At 44.0% G+C, this 27,909-nt stretch overlaps 1 protein-coding gene across 3 annotated transcripts in view; it reads left to right on the forward strand.

The window, feature by feature from the left end:
- The first annotated feature begins 792 nt into the window (after positions 1-792).
- Positions 793-27,909, forward strand: part of ENAH (ENAH actin regulator) — a 204,082-nt gene continuing 176,965 nt past the window's right edge. For all 3 annotated transcript variants that reach the window (XM_060245830.1, XM_060245840.1, XM_060245850.1), the window contains exon 1: positions 793-1,201. In XM_060245830.1, coding sequence (XP_060101813.1) covers positions 1,197-1,201 — 5 coding nt within the window. In that variant the 5' untranslated portion in view covers positions 793-1,196. The remainder of the gene's footprint in view (positions 1,202-27,909) is intronic.

The following is a 27,909-nucleotide window of genomic DNA, read 5'->3' on the forward strand; positions in this document are numbered from 1 at the left end:
ACTGGAAAATGAGAAACACATTAATCCTCAGCAAAGACAAGACAAGTGGTGAGGAAGACCCAGCCAACACTATCATGTCAAGATGATAGAAAATGGAGCCTCAAAGGGCAGGTGTGGAATCTGGCAGATTAAAACTGAACATGGTATCATGCCTACCATTGGACGGTAGTGTGTGTACAGGAGACAACCCGTACAAAGGGAGCATGCTGAGAATTCGTCCAGAAAGTGAATGTTTGAAGTCGAATTCCGAAGTGCGTATCCACGCAGACTGACAGGGAATTCAAAGCAGGTATCCTGAAGAACGGATTCAGCAGTAATAAATGTGATGCACGTGTACTCTAATCCGCATGGCGTGCAGCTGCTAATAAATGCAGTATGGTTTGCCGAGTATAAGCAGAGAAACTGACTGATCAACACGCTTTAGAAACCAACAGTAAGCCATACGTGCTCCTGACTAAGCGATAAGGGTCTGCAAATAGGGTGTTCCCCTCAGTTTTCGATTGTAAACGGTTTGCAGAGTAGAGCACGGCGGTTGAGGAAAGGCTGAAGGAATCGCGCGCAGGCTGTGTGCAGGGGAACCACCCCAGCGGTCAGCAGGGGCCGCCAATGAGCTCACCGCCATGGCTTTCCTCCGCAGTTGGTCAAGCCCACCTCCGTCGGCGCCCCCTCCCGCGATAGAACCCGCATGGAATGCACTGGGAATGCAGACTAGTCACTGGGCGGGGCTTCTTCCGCCCCACCCCCTTGGCGTCCCCCTGCGTGCCTTTCACCACCCCCCTCCCTCCTTGCCTTAGCGAGCCGGCGTCTGGAGAGCCGCCTGCGGGTTGTTCTCCGCGTTCCCGACCCTTCCACCTTTTCTTGTTCTCCCGTCATTCCCCCCCCCCCCCGCGGCCCTCGAGAGTTGGTTCGTTCTCCCCCCCCCCCCCCCCCGCTATTCCCCTCTCATTTCCTTTCCTCCCCTCTCCTTTGACTCCCCGCTGCGGTCGGGTTGGGCCAAGCAACGAAGTCGGAGGACCCAGGCGGGCTGGCAGGCGAGTCCATCGGAGGTTGCCAAGGCAGGGACTGGCTGGCGCCTGAGGGGACCCCCACCCCCTCTCTCCCTACTCGTAGCCTATTGAGATTCCAGCCGGCTCCTGAGGAGAGCGAGGAGCAGGGCGGGGGGAGAAGGACGGCCCCCCCGGCCCTTGGGCAGAAACATGAGGTGAGGAAGACACGGCCCCATGGGTCTTAAATCCCCGCCGTCCCGCAGGCCCTCTCGGGAGCAGGGAGGGTACGAGGCGGGAAGGGAGGCGGCGCGGGGGGAAACTTACAACGGGGAAGGTAAAAGAAGGAACCTTTGGGGTGGGTTTACAAAGGGGCCCAGCAAAACGAAGGAGGATCCCCTGAGGCGTGGGGAGGGGTTCTCCTGTGGAAGCCGCCGTCAGGCGAGAACTGTCGATCAGTTTGGAGGGAAGGAGCTGCTGCGAGGGGGGTATTTCCCTCTCCCCCCCTCCTCCCAGGTATCTTGCATTGGAATTCCCACGGCGTTATTGTGTGTGGGGAGGGGTGGTTTCCCACTTCCCCTCTTTCTGAATGTTTCTTTCTCTGGAAGGTGTGTGTGGAAGGGATAGGCGTTTTTTTGTTTTGCCGGCACTAGAAAAGAAGGGATCGCGAGGATGGTGTGTCCGTAGGGATAATAATGGCTCATCTGGTGTGCAGAGCTTTTGTTGCAAACAAGGGGTGGGGAAGAGGTTTGGGGTGAGTGCGCGGAGGGGGAGGGCGGTGAGACCACTTTGTTAAGGAAGGATGAAAGTCACAGTCATCCAGGGGGACGATCGGTAGAGAGGTGGGGGTGGAAAGGCCGAGTGTGTTAAGTGTCCTTTATTCGCGTTTGAAAACCAGACATGGAATCACCTAGGTGTTCGCCACAGCTACAGAATTCAAGGCAGGGGAAAAGCGTTTCTCTCTCGTGTGTGTTGCATTGCAGCAGCCCCTGCTGGGTTTTCTTTTGTGTAATCGATAAATAGGAGAAAACTCACACAACATCCTAGCAATGACGGATATGTGATATTAAAGGCTATTAAATAGGATTTATTGTTTGATGGCAGTAAAGAAGTACACGTATTTCTCCCCCCCCCCCTCCGTGGCTGTCTCTTGAGGTGGGGTTTCGTTGGGAATGTTTTTTTTATTTCTGAATTTTGCGGCTGGTAGCCACCTCTCTCCCCTTTGACGCAACACTTGGAAATGGGACTTTGTAGGATGAATGCTGTTCATCAGGCTCCAGAGGAGCTTATCCTTTTAGCTCAAGCTATGGGGGTTGGGTTTACCCCTCAATACTTGTCATTGTATTTGAATTTCTTTTGTGTTAAAAGATTAATGGCTAACAATTTCCAAGCCTTTTAGTATTTTATATAGTAAGGTTCTCAGGATATAGCTCCCAGGTTCTTTAATACAGCATAATAATAAGTAACTGACTTTGTAATAAATTTAAGTAGCTTCTCTACTGAACTTTTAGAGGAATGATTTATAGCGGTAGGCTGTTCTATCATAAAAGTCATTTTTTATGGTTCTCATGCTGGTTTATATGTTTCTGATTTTGTTTGTAGCAATATTAACTATTGACTACTCTTTTTGCGTTTTCCAAGTTTTTTGTCTCCCTTTTGAGAAAATCAGTTACATTTTACCTGTTGAAGATAAGTATACTTCTGTGTTCTTAATTAATTTGAGCTTAGTTGCTGATCAAATAAACTTATTTTATAAACTTGGATTTATGTAGTCAACTTTTACTAAGCTTGAAATCTTAGTTATTTTCTATAAAATAAGTATCTCCAAGCCCTGTCTGTATCCAGATATATACATACCTAAACTTTATTGTATTGGCTCATAGTCTTAGCAAATAACTCCAAAAATGCCAAAAGCAATGTGAAAAGTGTAATACAGCAATCACAATAACACATTTCTAGGACCCTGGGTTGCTTGTGCTTATGTTTTTTTTTTTAAAAAAAATGGGATTGCTACAACCCCTTTTAAAGGAGATATATATATAGTTGAACACATGGCAAAAGGATGTGTTAACGTGTTCAGTACAAGTGTTGACAGGCTACCATGTACTTACACATATGTCAGCTCATTGATCTAAGATGTACTCCTGGCAAGACAAATTACAACAAAACGTTAATAAAGGTCACATTGGTATAATTTTCTTATGTGTCAGATTACTCTCTGATTTGGCATTATGGTGGATGAGTTTAAGGCCATTTTAAACTTTGAATTTTCCTGTCAATTACTCTGCTGCATTAACTTTCAGTATAACATGTATAATTTAAAGTTGGACTCCTGTACTTTTAAGACCAACAAAGTTTTATTCAGAATGTCAGCTTTTGTGTCTTCATAGTTGGATGAAATGTGCATGCACATGAAAACTTCCGTTCTGAATAAAACTTTGTTGGTCTTAAAGGTGCAACTGGACTCCAACTTTGTTCTGTTGCTTCAGAGCAACATGGCTGCCCACCTGGATCTTACCTATGTAGAAGTTAAAGCGTAGTTTAAAAGTACCCATTAAAAATATGTAGGTTTGAAATAAACCTTAGTATTCGTGATAATCTATGCAAAAAAAAAAGTGTGTAGTTGAAAGTTGTGTAGTTTTTTGACAGACCAGTGGATAAATGTCATGAGTGGAAGGAGGCAAGTGTTCTGCTGTTATAGAATGTATCCTTTTCTCAGCTAGGTTTTCACTGATTTGTAGGTTAACTTACCATATTTATTTGAATTCAGCATTTACGGTAATTAAGTCTAGTCAAAACTATTGCTCTGCAGTTAACTTCCAGATTTTGGTATTTTTACAGCCTAGTGTCCATAATGGGTTGATTATCTATGCTTATAGTGTGCTCGCAAATGAAAGCTTATACCTTGAATAAAATTTGTTAGTCTTAAAGGTGCCACTGGACTCAAACTTTATGTTTGTAACTGTTTCTCACTATTGCTACTTATGAGAGGGAACAGATGCTGTTTCGATATGTGACTTAACATTCAAAATAATTTTCATGAATAACTAACTGAACATTTCTATATGTTAGATTATTGTAGCTGTCTGGAAGTAAAACTTGATCTTGTAATGTCTGTAATTTTTACTTGGACTGTATGTGTTTTATTCATCTCTGAATTCAAGCAGCATTAAGATTGTACAATACAAACTTTTTTAGAGCTTTTGTGTCTTGTAAGTAAAATTGCCTGCAGCCCAAGACTTCCTCACTGTACGATCAGTTTCATTAAGTGGTATTGCTTGGATGGACTAGTAGGATATTTAGGAATACATTATATGGGATTTTCATAACCATTTCAGTTGAACTGTGATAAATCAAAGTTACTAAAAGTCTGGAGATTACCAAGGTAACAATTAGTATTAAATGCTACAATTTCTGTTCAACAAAGCCAAAATTTTGGTGTAATGTTTTGTTGCGGTGCTATAGAAGAATTACAGACTAATTACAGGAGAATTACATCTTACATCCAATACTTCCTATAAGCTGTGGAGCTTTGTGAGCAAAAATTCTACTTTGTGAGCTACTGGCATTAAAGTTGTGAGCTGCTGCATAAACTAGTTTGCTCGGGGGCCATTTTTTCTGGACTAAGACAAAAATGTGTGAGCCAGAGGCTATAAAACTGCACTTTTGTTGTTGTTTAGTCGCACAGTCAAGTCCAATTCTTTGTGACCCCATGGATAAAGTCACGCCAGGCCCTCCTGTCTTCCACCAGCCTTCAGAGTCTGCACTAGCTCTTGATAACTCTGCTTAGAGCAGGGGTGTCGAACTCATTTGTTATGAGGGCTTGATATGACATAAATGAGACGTTGTTGGGCCAGGCTGTGCCAGGCCAGGCCAGGCCATGTGTGTACCTATTTAAGATTAGGTAGCAGAGATATAAATTTTATAAAGAACACAAACACAAATATATTTCTCCCATGGGATCCAGGGAACGGATCAAAGGAAGCTCTGGCTCTTTCCTTCCTTCCCCAGGGGACTGGGGGTGGGAGGAGCGTCAGCCAATAGAAGGAAGAGAAGCTTGGCTCAGTAGCTTTGCTGTACAATTGAGAGAGCCTGGCAAAGCATCTATTCCTCTCCCCCTTCCTCCCTAAGGAGGAGCCTCGGCCAATGGAGAAAATAGAGGTTTTGCTCTGTAGCTCCAGTGCAATTAAGCAAGCCTTGCAAAGCAAGCTGTTATATAGAAGGAAGCAAAATATAGGGAGAAGGAAGCAGATGACAGCCAGTTGCTCAGGGGCCTGATAGGTACCCTCCGGGGGTCTGATTTGGCCCCCAGGCCGCATGTTTGACACCCCTGGCTTAGAGGGAACACTGCACTTAGATCTTGCCTGGGAGCAATAAGGAACTACTGTTTATGTAGATTTCTAAGATTTTAAAAATGCTGTGTGTAGATGTTACAATAGTTTTAGCTCTTAAACTTGCACGTTTTTCAGAAAGAAATCATATGAGATGCTAAGCAACATATCCTGATGCTTGAATCTTTCAGAAAATGGAAGATTACTATTTGGCAGCACCTGATTTCTGAAGTCAGAAATTGCCAACATGGTATAGCATGTCATGTATTTATCATGCAAATTAGGAATATTTTAACTCTCGTCAACTAAGCAATATATTTTCTATTTCATGGAGAAACTCTGTTCTGCCTGGTAATTACTGCCTTAGTCTGTTGTGATCCTGTATATGAACTCAGAGCAAAATAAAGACCTATTAATTTCACATTTAAAATATCTATTACTTTTTCCTCCCTCCATGTTTCATTGGGTTGCCAACCTCCAGGTGGCATCTGGAGGTCTCCCACTGTTACAGTTGATTTCCAGACATCAAAGATCATTTCCCCTAGAGAAAATGCTAGTTTTGAAGGATGGACTTTCTGGCATTATACCATGCTACAGTCCCTCCAGCTTTTTCCCAGCCCAGAGCTGACAACCCTACTGATAGAGTGTGATAAGCAAAAAAGAATATTAGAGGTCTTTGATGCAAAGTAATACCTTTAGTGGTTATAGCAAACAATTATTATTCACCTTATTGGGAAACTTCAGATTTTAAACTAGTATTTTGTTGATTTGAAGGGCTGGGAGGTATCTAACTCAAAAATTCAAAATATTAATATATTCATTCCTGAAGGCCAGCTGTACATAATCAATATGTCCATCAAAAATGGATAGCTTTCTTTTGTTTATAATTGGATTTAGAAAGATGTTTTTATTTGTAACACTTCTATAAATATGATTAACTCTTTGTAGGTACTTAACTGTATTGCCTTACATGTATACAGCTATGGTGTGAGGTTTTTCATAAGTAAACTATGAAACAAATTCCAGAAACAATATAAGCAGCCCCTCCAGACCTGTATTATTTTGAAAATATTGTGTTACAATTGAGGCTGGCCCCCAACATTTTGTGCTGGCTCCAAGATCCAAAGAAAACTTGTCAAGGCCTGTTCTAGCTATTAAACACTACTATAAAGAGCAAAAGCAAGAGCAAGCAAGGGCACTACTTCTCAACAGTTTTCTTGCAGTATTTCAGAATACATGTTGAAATAGAATTCTAGAGGTAGCTGATAAATGCAGAGTTAGGAGGAAGCACAGTAGAGATTTTTAAAAATTGTAGCACTTGGGGCACAGCTTAAGTAGTACTGTATAGTCAGTCACTTAACTACCTTGTAGCATGATGGGGGGCAGAGTGCTTGAGGACATGCTTTGCAAACATATGTCTCAAAATTCAGCTCCAGCTAAAACCTGAAAAAGATTTTTCTGGATGATTCTGTAGTTTTAGATTCAGGTGGGTAGCCGTGTTGGTCTGAAGCAGCAGAACAAAGTTCAAGGCCAGTGGCACCTTTAAAATCAACAAGGTTTTATTCAGGGTATAAGCTTTCGTGTGCATGCAAGTTTGAGTGCACATGAAACCTTATACCCTGAATAAAACTTTGAAGAACGTAATGGTGCCATTGGACTTGAACTTTGTTCTGTAGTTTTAGTAAGCATTAGAAATAACAGTTTGTATGTTTCTCTTGTGGTGTTTTGCATGTTAAACTGCTCGTGGTGGCTACTGCAAAGCTGGCTTAAAAGGAGTTAAATTTGTCCTAAGGCGACTTGATTCTGTTATGCTTTGGTGCTTAGTAAACCTTTAGTGACTATATAAATAAACTTAATGCAGTATTGGCTAATACCAGCTCACCCTTTACTACATATACGCATGCCCATGAAGCAATCTTAACACCCTGAGTCAGACTGCTGAAAAGTTTCTTTGAAGGTGGTAAGATAAATAACTTCTGATGATAACAATTGTGCATTGGTTTTTGAAAACCCAACAGACAATGTCATACATGCCCAAGTAACTTACACATTGGGGTTTTTTGGTGTACCTTGTCTTGGGCTTCCTTTAAAGACAATTCAGAAACTTCTGCTGATCTTGAATATAGAATCCCAAATGATGCTGGCTAAAGGGAATATTATCCCTGTGTAAATAGATCTTTGCTGATGTGCCCCAGAACCAATGACTGGTAACAATTCAAGATGGTGGTTTTAACCTTTTTAAAGGGCAGGACCCAGTGGGGGTGCTTGCTCTCATAACCCCACACCCATTATCTTGTCTTCCTGAGAGCTCTTGTTAGCTACCTTGTGAAACTGAAATTAAATTGACAGGTTCTGAATATGTGAGGAATATTACTTTCTTCCACACAAAAATGTTTTATTTACTTAATTAATAATTAAAACATTTATATCCTGCTTTTCCTCATGATTGAAGATAGCTTACAATAATAACATTTTTAGCTAAAACCAAAAATAAAATAGCAACCCCCCACCAAAAATAAATTGCCATTTAACCCCCCCCTCAGAAGCCCTGGCAAATAGGCAGGCTTTGCATCTTCCTGAAGATCTCCAGGAAAGGGGGTCTACCTCACCTCTTCAGGGAGCCCATTCCACAGAGCCATGATGGAAAAGACCTGTGCTCTGTTTGATGCCAGATGGGCTACCCTAAGTGGCGGGATAACATACAGATGGCTGCTTGATGACTGTAGTTGACACACAGGAATGTAAGGCAGGAGACAGTCCTTCAGATTTGTGGGTCCCAGGTCATGAAGGCTTAAAAGGTCATAACCAGTACCTTCAGTTGAACTCTGGAACAGGCTGGCAGCCAAAGGATTTGTTTCAAAATGGGGAATATATGTTCCCAGGGAGGCTAGCCTTTGACAGTAGTTGGGCTGCTACATTCTGGACCCATTGTAGTTTCCAGGTTGTCTTCAAGAGCAGCCCCACATAGTGCATGTTGCTGTAATTGGAGTATTGTGTGCAGTTTTGGGCACCACATTTTAATAAGAATATAGACAAGCTGGAACGGGTCCAGAGGAGGGCAACAAAGATGGTGAGGAGTCTGGAGACCAAATCCTACAATAAAAGGTTGAAGGAGCTGGGCATGTTTAGCCTGGAGAGGAGGCGACTGAGAGGTGATACGATCACCATCTTCAAGTACTTGAATGGCTGTCATAAAGAGGATGGTGCAGAATTGTTTTCTGTTGCCCCAGAAGGTAGGACCAGAACCAACAGGTTGCAATTACATTAAAAGAGTTTCTGGCTCAACATATTAGGAAGAACTTCCTGACAATCAGAGCCGTTCCTCAGTGGAACAGGCTTCCTCGAGAGGTGGTGGGCTCTCCTTCTCTGAAGGTTTTTAAACAGAGGTTAAATGGCCATCTGACAGCAATGCAGATCCTGTGAATTTAGGGGGAGGTATTGGTGAATTTCCAACATTGTGCAGGGGGTTGGACTAGATGACTCCAGGGGTCCCTTCCAACTCCATGGTTCTATGAACTGTGAGGTTACGGATGCATGGATCAACTAGTCAGATCCAGCTGAGTCTAGGCAATGAGGAAGTTGGTGAATCAGATGCAGCTGATAGAAAATTCTCCTGGATAACATGCCACCCTGCATTTTGGTGAGCACCCCTCAAGCTCTAAACTGCTCTGAAAAAGCCAATGTCACTCCATCTAGGAAAAGTGAATTCCGTCTGTCTAGAGCAGGGGTCCTCAAACTTTTTAAAGAGGGGGCCAGTTCACTGTCCCTCAGACTGTTGGAGGGCCGGACTGCCGTTACTGTACAAGGCCGCGGGCCGTCAGTTCTCCGTCTTCTGCATCTCTCTCCCTTCCCCGCACCACAAACCCCGGCCTGGGAACTCACCTCACCTCGGTATCACCTCACACTCTGTCTCCGCTGCCTCAGCCCAGTGCCGGAAGTGTGCGTTGCTAACGCGAGTTTATGTCGAACGTCATTTCTGGTCTGATTTTGCCATAACCCGGCGGGCCGCATAAACGTCCTCAGCGGGCCGCATCTGGCCCACGGGCCGTAGTTTGAGGACCCCTGGTCTAGAGCATCTGGCTTCCCAACCAGCATTTCCTCTGTCTTGTCAGGATTCAGCTTCAGTTTCTTCCACCTGATCACAACCTCAAAGCACTATCGGATACATCTGGAGGCTTGGATAATGAAATACATAGCTGGGTGTCACCTGCTTCTCCGGTGGTCTGGACAGTGGGTCGGTCCGACTACTGGGTATAGGCTCCTCCTCCTCGTCACAGGGTCGGGTGCTCCAATCGATCCGGAGGGGGAGTGGCCTATACCACCCAGGACGCGCCAGTTCTTCTCCCGGCCCTGCACGAGGCAGGACGGTTTTTCTCCAGGCGCTTGCTGAGAAGCGCAGAAGATCCGGATTACTGAAACAAAACAGACCGGAAGCGTTGGGATCGGTCCCAACAACACCGGTGGTGGCAGTCTGCAGGGTCTACTCACGAGTAGACCTTGAGCGAACGGCAGACGCCCGCAGCGCTTCGTTCCCTCGCAGTCGCGATTGGAACCAAGCCGGAAGGAAAGAGAGGCGGCAAGCGCAGAGGCAGCGCGGTAAGCCGCCCTACAGCAACAGGGCTGCGCGCGAGTCCACGGGGCTTCAGATGGGTCCCCAGGCTGCCCGCGTTGTCTCTCCTTCGGACTGCCTAGTCGTATAGGCTTGGCAAAGGAGTGAGAGAGAGAGTCCTCTGAGGGGGTTTGTTCCTGACTGGAAGGCAAGATACCAAAAGGCCCAATAGAGGGCGCAACGGAGACATTCTGTCTTCCATTCTGAGCCTTTTCCCGCTTCTTTTTTAGTTGCCTTTGCCTTTCCTTCCCTTATAGGGACGTGAGAAGCTACAAAATGGTGGCTAGCTCACACAGCAACTCACACAGCGAACGTGATCTACCTCTTCTGTCTGGGGCTCTGACTCCTCAACAGGAGGCTCAGAATCTTGACCTCACAGGAGAGGATGCCAAGTCAAATTTTGTCCTTTGGCTTAAGAAAGAGCTGCTAAAAGAGTTGGGACAGGACCTTCGTCAGCAGCTGGACTCCCCTGCTTCCCTACAACCAAAAAAGAAGGATGGAGGGAAAAGGGGCAGAGATATTAGTCCCAGTGACACTATGGAAGGACGCTCTAAGATCAAGCCTCCTTTGGGTTTGGATTCCCCCCTCTTGAGCTCAGCTGAGGAATCAGAAAACTCTGAGCAGGCAGATAAGGAGGAGGGTGAACTGTCAGACAAGGAGGAGCAGACTGACACTGTTCAATCTAGGCTCTTTCCTTCTGAATACTATTCAAAATTGCTTCCCAAAGTACTGAGGACCCTCAACTTTGTACCCACTCCTAAAGAAAATGAGGAGTTGGATCCTGATCTCCCCACAGGTTCAGGGGAGATGATGCCAAAATTGAGCAGTGCTCAGACAGGGGTTCCTTTGCCTGCGGCCTTTTTTTTGCCTTAGTCAAAGCGGAATGGGAACGTCCGACTAAGCCTAAAGCAAACCAACAGGTTCTCTCCAAACTTTATTTGCTTATTCCACAGGCTACTAAGAGATTAAAGTTACCAACAGTGGATGACCCTGTAACTAGCCTGATTTCCAATTCGGTCCTTCCTATGGACGCAGATGGTTTACCCAGGGATCCATGCGATAGGAGGGTTGAGCAGGCCTTACGCAAAGAGTTTGAAGCGACATCTTGGGCCATCAAGGCAGCCACTACGTCTTCATTGTTTGCCAGAGCAATGTGCACGTGGTCTGATAACTTGGCAGCAGCAGACAGTGGAGCTCCTAAGGAGTTCAAGGACGAGTTAAAAAAGATTGCTTTATCCGCTGCCTTCGTGGCAGATAGTCCATTAGACACCATGCAACTGGCGGCCAGGGCCATGGCATGTGGGGTAGCTGCCAGACGCAACATTTGGTTGCGTAATTGGGAGGTAGACACTGCAGCCCAAGCCAGGGTGGCAGCGGTGCCTTTTAAAGGAGCCTTGTTGTTCGGGGAGGGTCTAGATAGATACCTCATTGAGAACAAGGATAAAAAGAAGGTTTTACCTTCCAAGAGTAAAGAGTCGAAACAGAGGAAGTCCTTTCCTTCCTTTCGAGATTCGAAGAAACCATCCAGACCAGGTTCCTTTCGTCCCTTCAGAGGCAAGTGGCAACAGAAGGGGCGTGATCCCAAACCATACTACTCTGGGAAGGCAGATCAGGGTTCCAAAAATCCCTCCAAGAAAGGAGGATCCCAGTGACTATGCCTCTCACCAGCCGACAAACAAAATAGGGGGTCGTCCTTCCCTTTTCACAGACATTTGGAATCAGTCAATTCAGGACAAGTGGGTTCTAGAAGTAGTGGAACAAGGTTACGCCTTGGAATTCCACTCTCTTCCCCCCAACCATTTTTGAGGGGTTCCCCGGAAAAAAGATTTATCTGCTCACAGAGCAATGTTGTCGGCCATTCAGCACTTGGTGAATATAGGGGCAGTGGAGGCCGTCCCGGTACTTCAACAGGGTTTGGGGGTCTATTTGGTGATATTTTTAGTTCCCAAAAAGAACGGGGAGTTCAGAACCATTCTGGATCTGAAATGGCTCAACAAGTTCATCCTGACAAAACATTTCAAGATGGAGACACTACGGTCAGTATTGCTAGCCATTCAGCCTCAGGATTTTCTGGCTTCCTTGGATCTGTCAGAGGCCTACTTGCATGTTCCCATTCGGGAATCACACAGAAGTTTTCTATGTTTCTCCTACGGGGGGAAGCATTTTCAATATCGAGCCCTGCCGTTTGGTCTGAAGTCTGCGCCCCGGGTATTCACAAAAATTCTGGTGACCCTGGTGGCGGAGCTGAGATTGCGGGGTGTGGCCCTATTTCCTTCCCTGGACGACATTCTGGTGAAGGCAGGGTCCCACCAGCAATGCCTGGAGGGCATGCAGCAGACAGTGACCATGTTGCGCTCTCACGGCTTCGTGGTGAACCTAGAGAAGAGCAATCTGCTTCCCTCTCAGATACTAGTGCATCTGGGAGTGGAAATAAATACAAAGGTGGACAGAGTCTTCTTAACCCCAGAGAGACGGGAGAAGTTTTGCCTCCTTCTGCAAGGGGTGTTACAGCAACCGAAGGTGCCAGTCATGAAGTTAGCACAAGTCTTAGGGATGATGGTATCCTTTCAGGATCTACTGTCTTGGGCCAGATTCCACACTCATCTCCTACAATTTTTTCTGCGGCCTTTTCAGGAGATTATAAGGAACAAAATTCCCAAACTGGTGACACTACCGTTGGAGGTGACGTCCCAGTTACAGTGGTGGTTGAACCCGGGTCTTTTCAGTCCAGGTTACCCGCTTCGCGAACCTCAGAGGGTTTGCATGACTACAGATGCCAGTTTATGGGGTTGGGGGGCTCACTCACAGGATCAAATGATCCAGGGTCAGTGGGAGCCTCACGAAATGAAGCGCAGTATCAACTTCCTGGAACTCAGGGCGATCCGGTTAGGGTTGCAGGCAGTTCTGAGGGGTCACCATGTCTTGGTGAAAACGGACAACTCAACCGCCAAAGCATATGTAAATCGACAGGGAGGAACCAGGGTGAAATCACTTCATGCCGAGGCGAAGGTTCTCTTCGAGTGGGCCGAAGTCAATCTCCTGTCAATCAAAGCGGTGCATGTTCCAGGGAAGGACAATCTGCTAGAGGATTGGCTCAGCAGACGCTGGCTGGACCAAACAGAGTGGATGTTACACAGGGACACCTTCCGTCTAATAGTGGACAGGTACGGACCTGTGTCGGTGGACTTGTTTGCCACGGCAGAAAATTGCCAAGTGGACAGGTTCTTTGCCAAGGTCAGAGACACAAGGGCAGAAGGAACCGATGCCCTCAGCGCTGCATGGCCGACGGGACTAGTGTAGGCCTTCCCGCCCCTTCCTCTATTACCCAGGGTGTTACAGAGGGTAGTGGAACTAAAGGCGGAGATGGTGTTGGTGGCTCCCTTCTGGCCGAGACGGTCATGGTTCCAGGAGCTCCTGAGGTTGTCTATTCAGCCTCCTTGGCGGCTGCCAGGGAGGGACGACCTTCTGACACAGGGCAGCATGTCTCATCCTCAACCAGACATGTTGCAATTGACAGTTTGGAAGTTGAGCGGTTACAGCTCAAGGAACTAGGTTGTAGCACCAGAGTGGTGGACACTATGTTAGCATCGCGTAAGTGTTCCACTAATAGGATATACAATACCACCTGGAAGGTTTTTGCTTCGTGGTCTACCTTACGGGGGTGGGATCCGATGAAGGTGAAGGTAAATGGTATTCTAGGTTTTCTTCAGGAAGGGGCAGACAAGGGGCTTTCTACCAGCACGCTACGGCGTCAGGTGGCGGCCATATCGTCTATACAGGGGGTGCGGGGACGTAAGTCCTTGTCAGCGCATCTGCACATTAAACGGTTCCTGAAGGGTGTTGCTCTCCTTAAGCCCCCACAGGTACATAGATTCCCCTCGTGGAAGTTGAATATAGTACTAACTGCGTTGTGTGGGCGTCCCTTCGAACCTATGGCTTCCTGTGGACTGAAGGAACTGACTCTAAAAACAATTTTTCTAGTGGGTATCACTACAGCACGGAGAGTGTCTGAGTTAAGGGCCCTGTCGGTCGACTAGGAGCTTTGTGTTTTCCATAATGAAAGGGTGGTGCTGAGGCCAGACCCATCTTTCATTCCTAAAGTTAATTCTGTCTTTCATAGGTCCCAGGAGTTGGTTCTTCCAAATTTTTGTCCCAACCCCGTCTCCCAAGGAAAGGGAGCTGCACTGTTTAGACGTTAGGAGGGCACTTAGTTTTTACATTGATCGCACAAAAGACTGGAGGAAGTCTGATGCATTGTTTGTTTCATTTAGCAAGTAGTCGCAGGGACGACAGGTCTCCACTTCCTCCCTTAGCAGGTGGCTACGGGAGTGTATTGTTTTGGCTTACAAGGCCCAAAGTCAAACCCCTCCAGATGGGATCACGGCCCATTCTCTAAGGGGTGCTGCAACATCAGCTGTGTACCGGTCCTTTCCGTCCTTAGAAGCTGTGTGTAAGGCAGCGACTTGGAAATCGGTACATACCTTTACCAGGCACTATAAAGTGGATAAATGGGCTTCAGCGGAGGCGGCCTTTGGGAGGCGTGTGCTGCAGCATGCACTCTAAACAGGGAAGCCGGTCCCGCCCGGGGATGTTCAGCTTTGTTACGTCCCAGTAGTCGGACCGACCCACTGTCCAGACCACCAGAGAACGGAAGATTGGTATCACTTACCGTGAAGCTTCCTTCTCGGTGGACTGGCAGTGGGTCGGTCCGGCCCGCCCGTTAAAGGTTGAGCGGCTTCCTGAGTTTTGGAGATGGATCCTGGAGCAATGGTGCTTTCCCTGTGGGGAGGATGTTACCTTTGCTTTGCTTAACAGTGACTTTCTTTCAATCTGCCATTTGTATGGTGTGTTGAACTGTAATAAACTAATCTTCTCATTTATTCGTCTCTGTACGTGAACGGGGAGGTGGTGAAAATTTTTATTATTAGGGGGATGCGGCTTGGATACAACTGTCGCGTCCTGGGTGGTATAGGCCACTCCCCCTCCGGATCGATTGGAGCACCCAACCCTGTGACGAGGAGGAGGAGCCTATACCCAGTAGTCGGACCGACCCACTGCCAGTCCACCGAGAAGGAAGCTTCACGGTAAGTGATACCAATCTTCCGTTATTGATGACATCTCAGCACTCTGGACAATCTCTTCCAGCAGCATCTTGTATAAATATTAAAGAGTATGTGTGAGAGAATAAAACCCTGTGGTGCACCACCAATTAAATACCACTTAGTTGATTCTGCACCTCTGGTGGAGACTCTTTGGGTCTGGTCAGACAGAAAACAGTGATGCCACCAAAGAGATACATCTTAACAAGGTATGTATGCTCCACAAATATCCAAGTGCAACAACAGAAACAAGCAATAAAATCAAGACTTAATTTAAAAAGTAACAACCAATCAAAAGATATACAGTATGTCACAGAAGTGAGTACACTCCCTCACAGTTTGTAAATATTTAAGCATATCTTTTCATGTGACAGCACTGAAGAAATGACACTTGGCTACAATGTAAAGTAGTGAGTCTACAGCTTGTATAACAGTGTAAATGTGCTGTCCCCTCAAAATAAAGCAACACACAGCCATTTATGTCTAAACTGCTGGCAACAAAAGTGAATACACCCCTAAGTGATACTGTCCAAATGGGGCCCAAGTAGCCATTTTCTCTCCCTGGTGTCATGTGACTCGTTAGTGGTACAAGATATCAGGTGTGAAGGGGGAGCAGGTTATCGCTTTCACTCCCTCATACTGGTCACTAGAAGTTCCACATGGCACCTCACGGCAATGAACTCTCTGAGGATCTGAAAAAACGAATTGTTGCTCTACATAAAGATGGCCTAGGCTATAAGAAGGTTGCCAAGGCCCTGAAACTGAGCTGCAGCACAGTGGCCAAGACCATACAGCAGTTTAACAGGACAAGTTCCACTCAAAGCAGGCCTCGCCATGGTCTACCAAAGAAGTTGAGTGCCCGTGCTCAGCATCATATCCAGAGGTTGCTTTTGGGAAATAGATGTATGAGTGCTTCCAGCATTGCTACAGAAGTTGAAGGGGTGTGGGGTCAGCCTATCAGTGCTCAGACCATATGCTGCCCACTGCATCAAATTGGTCTGCAGGGCTGTTGTCCCAGAAGGAAGCCTCTTCTAAAGATGATGCACAAGAAAGCCCGCAAATGGTTTGCTGCAGACAAGCAGACTAAGGACATGGATTTCTGGAACCATGTCCTGTGGTCCGATGAGACCAAGATAAACTTATTTGGTTCAGATGGTGATAAGCATGTGTGGCGGCAACCAGGTGAGGAGTACAAAGACAAGTGTGTCTTGCCTACAGTCAAGCATGGTGGTGGGAATGTCATGGTCTGGGGCTTCATGAGTGCTGCCGGCACTGGGGAGCTACAGTTCATTGAGGGAAGCATGAATGCCAACATGTACTGTGGCATACTGAAGCAGAGCATGATCCCCTCTCTTCGGAGACTGGGCCACAGGGCAGTATTCTAACATGATAACGACCCCAAACATACCTCCAAAACGACCATTGCCTTGCTAAAGAAGCTGAGGGTAAAGGTGATGGACTGGCCAAGCATGTTTCCAGACCTAAACCCTATTGAGCATCTTTGGGGCATCCTGAAACGGAAGGTGGAGGTGCAAAAGGTCTCTAACATCCACCAGCTGCATGATATCATGGAGGAGTGGAAGAGGACTCCAGTGGCAACCTGTGAAGCTCTGGTGAACTCTATGCCCAAGAAGGTTAAGGCAGTGCTGGAAAATAATGGTGGCCCCCCAAAATATTGACACTTTGGGCCCCATTTGGACGTTATCATTTAGGGGTGTACTCAGTTTTGATGCCAGCAGTTTAGACATTAATGGCTGTGTGTTGTGTAATTTTGAGGCGACAGCACATATACACTGCTATATAAGCTGTAGACTCACTACTTTACATTGTAGCCAAGTGTCATTTCTTTAGTGTTGTCACATGAAAAGATATACTTAAATATTTACAAAATTTGAGGGGGTGTACTCACTTCTGTGACATACTTTATTTGCTTAATTAAAACAGTGTCTTACTCTTTTCATATTTTAACAGTATCCCATGGTAGTCACAACAAACAGCCTTTATCCTCAATATAAGAAATCAAGGAGCTGCGTCAGCCTTCCTTGGGAGGGCAACGCTCAAAACTATATGCCACCATTGAAAGGTCTTATGTGGCTACCTACTGCACTTCAGATGATAGGAGCACACAAAGTATGGCCTTGAAGGATAAATTATTCAAGGAGAATTAAGTGGGGAGGGGAAGAAGCTGTCCTAGAAGTTTTCTAGATAAGGTTGTCAGGTTCTTCCCGGCTTTTGGCAGGGGGATCCTGGGTCCTCTCTGGGATGTTCTGGGCATGGCACAGTGATTTCACCCAGAATCTATCTGTTGATGGATGGCCATTCAGACTCTGCTGCAGATCATCTGACCAGGGCCTTAGAAGCTGTGGCTAGATGGTTGCAGTTAAGTCGTCTGAAGCTTAATCCAGCAGTCCTGTACTTTTGAACCGTAGGGGTTAAAGTCGGAAATCCAGCTAACAACCCTGGACAGTGCACCTCTTGTGCTGGCCCAGAAGGTGAAGAGCCTGGGAGTGATACTGGATGCCTCACTTTCCATGGAGACCCAGATCACAGCAGTTGCTCCATCTGCCTTTTACTATCTTTGGCAGACAAGACGGCTAGCGCCCTACCTGTCCTCTCAGGACTTAGCTACAGTGATCCATGTGACAGTTACTTCCAGGTTGGACTACTGTAACTCGCTCTATGCAGGCTTGCTCATGAGGCTGATCTGAAAACTCCAGCTGGTGCAAAATGTGGCAGCACAGCTGGTAACTGTGTTGCCCTTACGGGCAAGCATCTGTCCAGTGCTGCACCAATTGCACTGGCTACCAGTAGAGTACCAGATCCACTTCAAGGTTCTGGTCTTAACATTTAAAGCCTTATGTGGCCTGGGACCGACATACCTGCAGGACCACCTCTCATATGCGCCCTAGAGATTGCTGCATTCCTCTTTGCAGCATCTTCTGACCGTCCCTGGCCCGAAGGATGTTCGACTTGCCTCGACTTGGTGGTATCAGCTCCCTGTGGAGGTCTAGGCCCTACCTGATTTGATGCCATTTTGTAGGGCCTGCAAGACGGAGCTATTCTGCCGGGCCTTCGGTTGAGGCAGCAGACATCCTTATTTCCATCTGCTTGGCCTCCCTTGTCTGTCATGATGCTATATTATTTTATCTTAATCTATTATTCCATCTCTGGGCCCACTACTGTACTGGTATATAGAATGTGCCCAATGGAAACCTCTGCCTGTGACATATATGCTATTTGTTTTGTTGTATTTTATTGTTTTAGCTTGTAGTTTTTAATTGTTTTAACTTTTGTTGCTATCCGCCCTGAGCCCGCTCCTTGGAAAGGGCGGAATACAAATTAACAAAAATAAATAAATAATAAAATAAATAAATAAATGATGTCATCACATTGCTGACATAGCCAAGAGGAGATGTTCTAGGTTTTGGGCAAAACTCTTGTTTTGTAATCAATTTTATCATAGAGCTTTGTTCAGAAACTGGGGCATCACCCTATGACAGCTTGGAAATGAGGATCAACTGTGAAATTGATAGACTTTTGTATAACTCCCTCTACAGTTACTTGGAGATTAAGTGCTCAGAACTTTCTAAATGGTGCTGGATAGAATGGAACTTTGGATTTACCATGAAGGTTTCTTTTTCTTAGTGGTATAGAGGGTATTGTGTTGGATGGAATACTTGCTCTCCTTAGGTCCTGAAGCTAGTCACAATTCAGCTTCCTATTCTCACTAGCTTGAAACACCAGTCTTCTTCCAGTTTGGATATCTCCATAGCTGAAACTTGTATTTACAGTTATGGTTTATATTATTTAAAATGTGAAAAAGCCAAATTCATACTAAGCCCATGTTGCCTGACTTCTCTCCCAGTAAGTCAAACTTGTGGGAGGGTGATGATGTCCTCTATACCTCCAAGTTGAAGGAATCTTCACAGCAAGTGAACTGTTCTTGTTTGGAGGTGGAGGGCTTCCTGTTTGTTGTTGTCAAAAAGTACTTTGTTCCTTGTAGGATGTGATTGGCTGTGAGAATTTGGGGTCTTATTTTTTAAATGACCAACTGTAGGATCTCTGTCCAAAGGCATAACAAATCTAGAGGCCAGAGCCTAAGTGTCTGTCTTGCAAATTCCCGATATTGAAGCATTCATACATAAAGCTGCTGATTGTAGCAGCACTTCTAATTGAGTTTGCTGTGATGCCTGGAGGAACAGGTTACTGCTGAGCCTTGTATGCCAATGTAATTACTCCCTGAGCTTATTGTCTAAAAGAGCTTCTGCCCTTGGATGGAAGGATAGTATGCCACAGACAAGTGATCAGATTGTCTAAGAGTTATTCTACAAAGATACGTTCTTAGCAACCTGTGAATATCTGGAATATACCAAGCCTTCTCTCTGGCATGTTGTAGTTCTGGCTGAGAAAGAAAATGTTTGAAATGGATGAAACCAGGTTGGATGTGCTAACATCACTGTTGTAAGAAAAAGCACTTTCAAGGTTAGCATTTTCAGTGACATCTCTGTGTTCAGAGAGACCAACAAGAACTTGTAGTATCCCATAGAGCTTTGGGTACGAAAATATATGCAGCACTGATTTATAGATGTGATAAATCTTTCAAGAAATGCTTAAAATGAAGGTGTTTTGCAAGGCTATTCTCTTCCTGCTTCAGGGTGGTAGCCAGAGCCACCAGCTGTTTCTGCAGAGTACTAGCTAGCAAATGTCACTGCAGCTTTTAAGAGGGATGACGCCTGTTGACTCAGTGCACAATATCAGCCCCTGTGGGTGAATTTTAAAACAGCAAATCAGTTGTTCCGGACCTTGTTAGGTTTATTGCATTCTTTGCCACTTTTTTTCTTTCTGGAGGAAGATCTTCCCCTGTGTTGAATCAATGACTATGCTAATAGGTTTTGTTGAGATCTCTGTTGATTATGAAGTGCTACTTTTTTAGGTGTTGCACTGTTATCTCTACATCTTTCTGTGCTTGTGTCTTGGGGGGATGCATGTAGCAGAAGATTGTTAGGTAAAATGAATGTGTATGTGCCATGAGTGTGGAGATATGTAACTATCCACATGATTCATAGAATCACTTGTCAGGGATGCTCTAGGTTGATCCTGCACTAGCTGGCTGCATGACCCCTTCCAACTCTGTGATTCTATGATTTTATTAATCATAAAGTTGGGAGGGACCTCCAGGGTCATCTAGCAACCTCTTGCACAATGCAGGAAATTCACAGATACCTCCCCAGCACCACCCTCAGTGACCCCTGCTACATGCCCAAGAAAACGGCAAAAAACTCTCCAGGATCCCTGGACAAACTGGCATGGAGAAAAATTGCAGCCTGATCCCAAAGTGGTGAGCAGCATTTCCCTGGACATGTGAGAAAGGATCATAGAACCAAGTACTGATGCAACCCTTCCTGCCCTCCTTTCCATGATTTGCCTAAATTCACAGAATTCCTGTCAGATGACCATCTAGCCTCTGTTTAAAAGGAGACCGCACCACCTCCCGAGGAAGTTTGTTCCACTGATGGATTATCTTTGTGAAAACTCAGACATGCCATAGAGAAGATGAAAGGGGAGGGACTTGACCAGAAAGTTGGTCTTTTGTAAGGCAATCTGAGAATCTTCCAATGTGGCAGTAATACTGAGATACAGTTAGGCTTCGATTAAAGTTTGTTGAAGTCATATAATTGTTCTTTTAAAGTGTTTCTTCAATAGGCTGAAAATGCCTGTATTGCAAAATGTTGATGTTTCACAATTTTGTTTAGGAAATTTAGAACCTAATATTGCTTATCTGTCATTGTTCTTTTTGGGGAAATTGAAGAAATTATATGTATTTTCAAGAATCTTTCTAATGATACTAGCGCTGTTGCACAGATTCTTAGTCAATTATAGATAGAAGTTCATGTTAACTGGGTTTTTTCTTCGTTTATGTAGCAGAGATATGATGAACTTGTTGGAAGGGACTCTGATAATTCAATAGAATAGAATAAAATCCCTCACCCACTAATCTGTGTAAAAAAGTTTTGAAAACATCTCTTCAATAGTAGCAACCTAGTATCAATTAGCCTGTCTGCTTCTGTTTCCTTTATTACTACTGAAGAAGAAGACTCTGGCTTATTTTCCCTCAATTTTGGTAATCTGTTCTAGGTTTGGAACAGAGCTATCTGTTAAATTGTTCTGAAACATTTGAGAATGTGGTGGGAATTAAAAAACTGTTATTTGTATTCAAAATATTGTCTTCTTTTTATCTATGAATTCTATTCACATATTGTTTACATTTTCTTCAAATAAATTCCTTCTAATGCCTGGCTAATTTTAGATGATGTGTCCGCTTCCCCATGATTCAAATCCAGGATTGTCAGGCACTGACTTTTGAGGTCATTGTTCTGTAAGAAAACCTTAACAGTCTAGACCAGCATCTGCCATATAAACATTCCATGATTAATTTTTGCATTCTCTGTGGCTTTCATATCGTTGGGAGGAATATTCTGTGATTATTTACATATTTAGATGACTGTGATCCTTGCGAACGGGGAAGTTGCTGATAATGCTCTTAAGTAATGTGTGAATGTATCATGAGATAGTTGTATTGTAAATTCACTCTTATTTCCATTCTGGTTTTTCAGAGTCTCTTCCGTATTCCTGTTGCCCCAAGATCAGGGTGTCCTTTTGGAGTGTCCAGTAATGGAACTATCAACAGGGCTTGGGCATTGCTGAGGGAGTAAGATTTTATGACAATTATAATTCAAGAAACATTTTAAGGTAGATGCTGAGCTGATATAATTTAGAACACCTTCCGGTGGTGTCAGAGGTGTGTGGCATATGCAAATGAGTTATGCAAATAAATTGTGCTAATGAGCTCCAGCACCTCTTTTTCTACGAAATGACCCCTGCGTCCAGGTAGCATCTATTATGGGGGGGAGGATTAACCACCCAATCCCTGGGGCTTTTCTTTGGTTTGTAGAAAGATGTCTTGTCTGTATATGGTCCCAAGCTGTACAAATCTCCAGTGTCTCTCAGATGGGGCCAGGCTGCAAATTAGATATATTTATGATGACCAAGCAGTTAGAGAGAGGACTAACTATTAAAGGCTTATTTTGGCTACTGCCACTTTCTGTCACTTGTGGACAAACTATTTTCCCCACATTGATCGCTTTATTTGATTTGCAAGAATCATAAAGAAATTAATGTAATGCTAAATGTAAATATACATTTTTTTATTTTTTCAAATAAATATACAACAACCAGAAGTTGCAAAACTTATGTGTCAGTATTATAAATAATCTCACACCAAATAATCCATGCAGTATAAAGCCACAGTTGTCACAGAAGTTCATCAGCGTCCTGAAAATCAGGTAAGTGCATAAAAGTCCAATTTCAGGAGATGAGTTTCAGTATGGGTAGTCATAGATTCATACAAGAAATCCCCATTAATGGCAGTTTCATTTTGGTCACCTTTAGTGAACATGTTTGAAGTGCTATTATTGCATCTTATTAAAGTCAAATTTCATGAGGATCAATAGAAATCAATAAGTATCAATCAAATCATGGGCACCATTCAAGTCTATAGAACACAAATAAATGAACATTCCTTTTCCTGTAGTGGTAATGTAGGAAATATCATGATAGGAAAAGGAACGTTCATTTTCAGGACATTGGTGAACTTTTGTGATAATTGAGGCTTTATACTGCATGGATTCTTTAGAGTGAGATGGTTTATAATAATGGCACACAATTTTTGCAACTTTTGATTTTTGTGTATTTATTTATATTTAATGTCACATTACAGTAATTTTTAATGATTTCTTGCTTTATTTGATTTGCAGCCTTATTAAAGGGATTGAAGCTGTTTTTAAAATATATTCTTTGAAATGAAAAAAATAGTATTGCATTGCAAGCAAAAAAAAAGGAGCAAGAGTCTGGTAGCACCTTAAAGACTAATAAAATTTGTGGCTTTCGTGAGTCATGAAGCTCATACCCTGCCACAAATTATTAGTTTTTAAGGTGCTACCAGACTCTTGCTCTTCTTTACTGCTACAAACAGACTAATACGGCTACCCAACTTGATCTACCTCCATGAAAGGTATTGCAGGCAAACTGATGTATCTTTTCTCAGGTCACTCCATGCTTTTTAGACAAACCATGCCTGTACTAGTCATCTTTTTGAAGGACATTGGATTTTGGGGGGGGCATGGTTAATAGTACTTAATTTTAGATTAAACTTTGAACATGTTTGCTGATATTCTTAATTGAATAAGAACTTCAGATTACCGCAAATAATTAATCATTTGCTGTTGAACAGCATCTTTCATATTCTACTATATACAATCCACATGCAGTCTTATAACAGGGAATACATAACCTTTGCCTGAAAAAATACAGTAGGCCTCTGAGAGCCAGTTTTGTGTAGGGGTTAAGTGTGCGGACTCTTATCTGGGTGCACTGGGTTTGATTCCCCACTCTTCCACATTCAACTGCTGGAGTGACCTTGGTCAGTCATAACCAGTGTTCCCTCTAAGCTGAGTTAGTGTGAGTTTTTTTAGCCTTTGTAAGCTTGGGTTTTTTTAGCCTTTGGCTCACCCTTTTTTGTCTTAGCTCAGAAAAAATGCTCCCAGAGCAAACTAACATGAATTAGCTCACAACTTTAATGCCAATAGCTCACAAAGTAGAATTTTTGCAAACAGGACTCCACAGCTTAGAAGGGAGCTTAACTCTCTCAGAGCTGTTCTGCTCAAGACCAGTTCTTGGAGAGCTCTCCCAGCCCAACCTACCTCACAGGCAGTGTTCCCTCTAAGCTGTGGAATCTTGTGAGCAAAAATTCTACTTTGTGAGCTACTGACATTAAAGTTGTGAGCTACTGCATAAACTAGTTAGTTCTAGGTCCATTTTTCCTGAGCTGAGACAAAAATGTTTGAGCTGGCTGCTAAAAAATTGTGAGCTAGCTCATTCTAACTCAACTTAGAGGGAACACTGCTCACAGGGTGTCTGTTGTGGGGAGGGGAAGAGAAAGGAGATTGTGAGCCACTCTGAGACTTCTTCAGATAGTGAAGGGTGGGGTAAAAATCCAGTCTCTTCTTCTCTGGGTCCAATAGATGTCCATATCTTTGAAATAATCTAAGCTTTCTTTTTGATTATTTAGCATTGTTTCAGACATCAGTTTAAAATTCAAAAGTAACTTATTTAAGGTTGGGCAGTAAACCTTACTTTATAATAATTCACTGTGGGCAGCCCAATCCAGAGAGCTGCTAAGGCAACTGGCAGCTGATGCAAAGGTAGTGCTGCCATTCCATTCCCTATGGGCATTGAACAGGAAGAAGAAACAATGCACACCCCTCTGCCAGGCCACAGATGGCACAGCAAGCGTGCCAAATTCCTTAACAACCCTGCAACACCCACCAATCAGACAATGGCAGTGACGATGCCCCTGTAAGTGGGGAAGCAAAGGTACCCCTGAGGACTAAGCAGTGAAGGGCCAGGAACACTCCAAGAGAGGGGGAAAGGACCACTGGGGCAGTGAATGAACACAGAGAGTCAGGGGAAGCAGCAGCCAAAACAAATGGTCAAGGCACCACACATTGGGATGGAAAGCCATTTTGAGTTGCTACAACACTACTTTTACCTCTTCATCCCTTAATCTTTTTCTCTCTGCTTTACTCCAACATGTTAACCCCACCCCCTGCCCCTGTAGGCGTTTTAAATCAGGACTCTGTTGACTGCTAATTCTGTTCTAAAAGGTAAAGGTAGTCTCCTGTACAAGCACCAGTTGTTTCCGACTCCGGGGTGATGTCGCATCACAACATTTTCACAGCAGACTTTTTATTGGGTGGTTTGCCATTGCCTTCCCCAGTCATCTACACTTTCCTCCCAGCACAAGCTGGGTGCTTATTTTACCGACCTTAGAAGGATGGAAGGCTGAGTCAATCTTGGGCTGGCTACCTGAACCCAGCTTTTGCTGGGATCAAACTCAGGTCATGAGCAGAGTTCAGACTACAGTACTGCAGCTTTACCACTAACGTAAGAACATAACAGAAACCATGTTGGATCAGGCCAATGGCCCATCCAGTCCAATACTCTGTGTCACACAGTGGCCAATATGTGTGTGTAAATACACACACACACACACACACATACATACATACTGTGGCTAATAGCCACTGATGGACCTCTGCTCCATATTTTTATCCAATCCCCTCTTAAAGCTGGCTATGCTTGTAGCCGCAACCACCTCCTGTGGCAGTGAATTCCACATGTTAATCACCCTTTGGGTGAAGCAATACTTCCTTTTATCCGTTTTAACCTGACTGCTCAGCAATTTCATCAAATGCCCACGAGTTCTTGTATTGTGAGAAAGGGAGAAAAGTACTTCTTCACTTTCTCCATTCCATGCATAATCTTGTAAACCTCTATCATGTCACCCTGCAGTCGATGTTTCTCCAAGCTAAAGAGCCCCAAGTGTTTTAACGTTTCTTCATAGGGAAAGTGTTCCAAACTTTTAATCATTTTCGTTGCCCTTTTCTGGACTTTTTCCAATGCTACAATATCTTTCTTGAGGTGCATTGACCAGAATTGTACACAGTATTCCAAATGAGACCACACAATCGATTTATACAGGGGCATTATGATACTGGCTGGTTTGTTTTGAGTTCCCTTCCTAATAATTTCGAGCATGGCATTGGCCTTTTTTATTGCAATCGCACACTGTCTTGACATTTTCAGTGAGTTATCTACCACGACCCCAAGATCTCTCTCTTGTCAGTCTCTGCCAGTTCACAACCCATCAACTTGTTTTTGTAGCTGGGATTCTTGGCCGCAATGTGCATTGCTTTGCACTTGGCCACATTGAACCTCATCTGCCACGTTGACGCCCACTCACCCAGCCTCAACAGATCCCTTTGGAGTTCCTCACAATCCTCTCTGGTTCTCACCACCCTGAACAATTTAGTGTCATCTGCAAACTTGGCCACTTCACTGTTTATTCCCAACTCCAGATCATTAATGAACAAGTTAAAGAGCATGGGACCCAGTACTGAGCCCTTCGGCTCCCCACTGCTTACCATCCTCCACTGTGAAGACTGCCCATTTATACTCACTCTCTGCTTCCTATTAATTAGCCAGTTTTTGATCCACAAGAGGACCTGTCCTTTTACTCCATGACTCTTGAACTTACTAAGGAGCCTTTGATGAGGAACTTTATCAAAAGCTTTCTGGAAGTCAAGGTAAACAACATCTATTGGGTCCCCTTTGTCCACATGTTTGTTCACCCCCTCAAAGAACTGTAACAGGTTAGTGAGGCAAGATCTTCCCTTACAGAATCCATGCTGAGTCTTCCTCAATAACTTGTGTTCCTCAATGTGCCTACTCATTCTGTCCTTGATAATGGTTTCTACCAACTTTCCCGGTATTGAAGTCCTGTCTGACTGGCCTGTAATTTCCTGGATCTCCTCTGGAACCCTTTTTAAAGATGTGGGTGACATTTGCTACCTTCCAGTCCTCAGGAACAGAGGCAGATATCAATGAAAGACTACATATTTTTGTCAGGAGATTCACAAGTTCAACTTTGAGTTCTTTCAGAACTCTTGGATGTATGCCATCCGGACCTGGTGACATTAGTTTTTAATTCGTTTTACATCTTTCACCAAGTCTTGAGCATTACTTAGGACCAAATCCAGGATCGCCCCACCTCTGGTAGGCTCTGTGACCATCTGCTCCACAGCACAGTCATTGAGAGATTCTAGAAACTCAATCTCTTTCTCTCAACCTGAACACATATTGACCCAATCAATCTGCGGGTAGTTAAAGTCACCTATCATGACACAGTTTTTACGTTTAGCTGCTATCTTTAATCCTTCCATCATTTTATAAACATCCTCTATCTAAGATTTCAGGTTTTCACGGCTGGTAACATCATTAGGGTTTGTAGAATCTTTCGGGCTCAAGTGCCGTGTTCTACTGGAGAAAGTTTTCCTTCCAGACGTTTCGTTCTCAGCTGCGGAGAACATCCTCAGTGGCGTTGCAGCCGGAGCAGGCGCTCTGACCTTCTTGGCTGCTGTGCATCCTCTATCTTTTTGTCTAAAACAATTTTATTTAGTAACATATGGTAATAATGTCCCTGTAGACCACTGGACATCATATAGAGCACCATGTAGAGTACTGGTGGTCACCACCGAATTTTCAGAACCGCCTATATTGTATTGTATTAATACAGCACCATGAAATGGTTTTAAATAATTTAAATATGTAATTATGTTTTATATGTTTTATTGGTTTTAATGGTAGTAATGTAATGTTGTGAGCCGCCCTGAGTCCGCTTGCGGAGAGGCTGGGATATAAGCTTAATGTAATAAATAAATAATAAATATCCAATACTAATAACATTAAAAGAAAAACACTCTATACCTATCCTATACATTACTCAATTTTATCCTCCCCTCCCCCCATATCAAGACTCCTACCGTTGTCAATTACTTAAAATACTAATTAAAAAAAGGTAACCTTATCACTTAAAGAATTTCCTTAAAAAAGAAAACTACATATCATCCTATAAGAGAATAAACAAAACCTATATAAACCAACTCAGTTATTTTAGTCCATTTTCATTATTCAGTTATTATCAAAAATCACTTGATTTTCCATTCTTTTTCCACATTTCTTCTGAACTTCTCCCACTCCATTTTAAAACTCTTCAACTCATAGTCTTTTAAAATTCTTGTAAGTTTGTCCATTTCACTCCAGGACACAACTATTAAAATCAAGTCCCATTTTTCTGGTAATTTATCTTGCTTCTACAACTGCGCATACAATGACCTGGCAGCTGAAAGTAAGTACCAAATTATTGTTCTGTCTTGTTTTGAAAAATTTTCCATTTGTAATCCCAATAAAAAAGTTTCTGGAGTTTTCTT

Source organism: Heteronotia binoei, chromosome 1 (genome assembly GCF_032191835.1).
Source record: "Heteronotia binoei isolate CCM8104 ecotype False Entrance Well chromosome 1, APGP_CSIRO_Hbin_v1, whole genome shotgun sequence".
NCBI classification, from domain to species: Eukaryota; Metazoa; Chordata; class Lepidosauria; order Squamata; family Gekkonidae; genus Heteronotia; species Heteronotia binoei.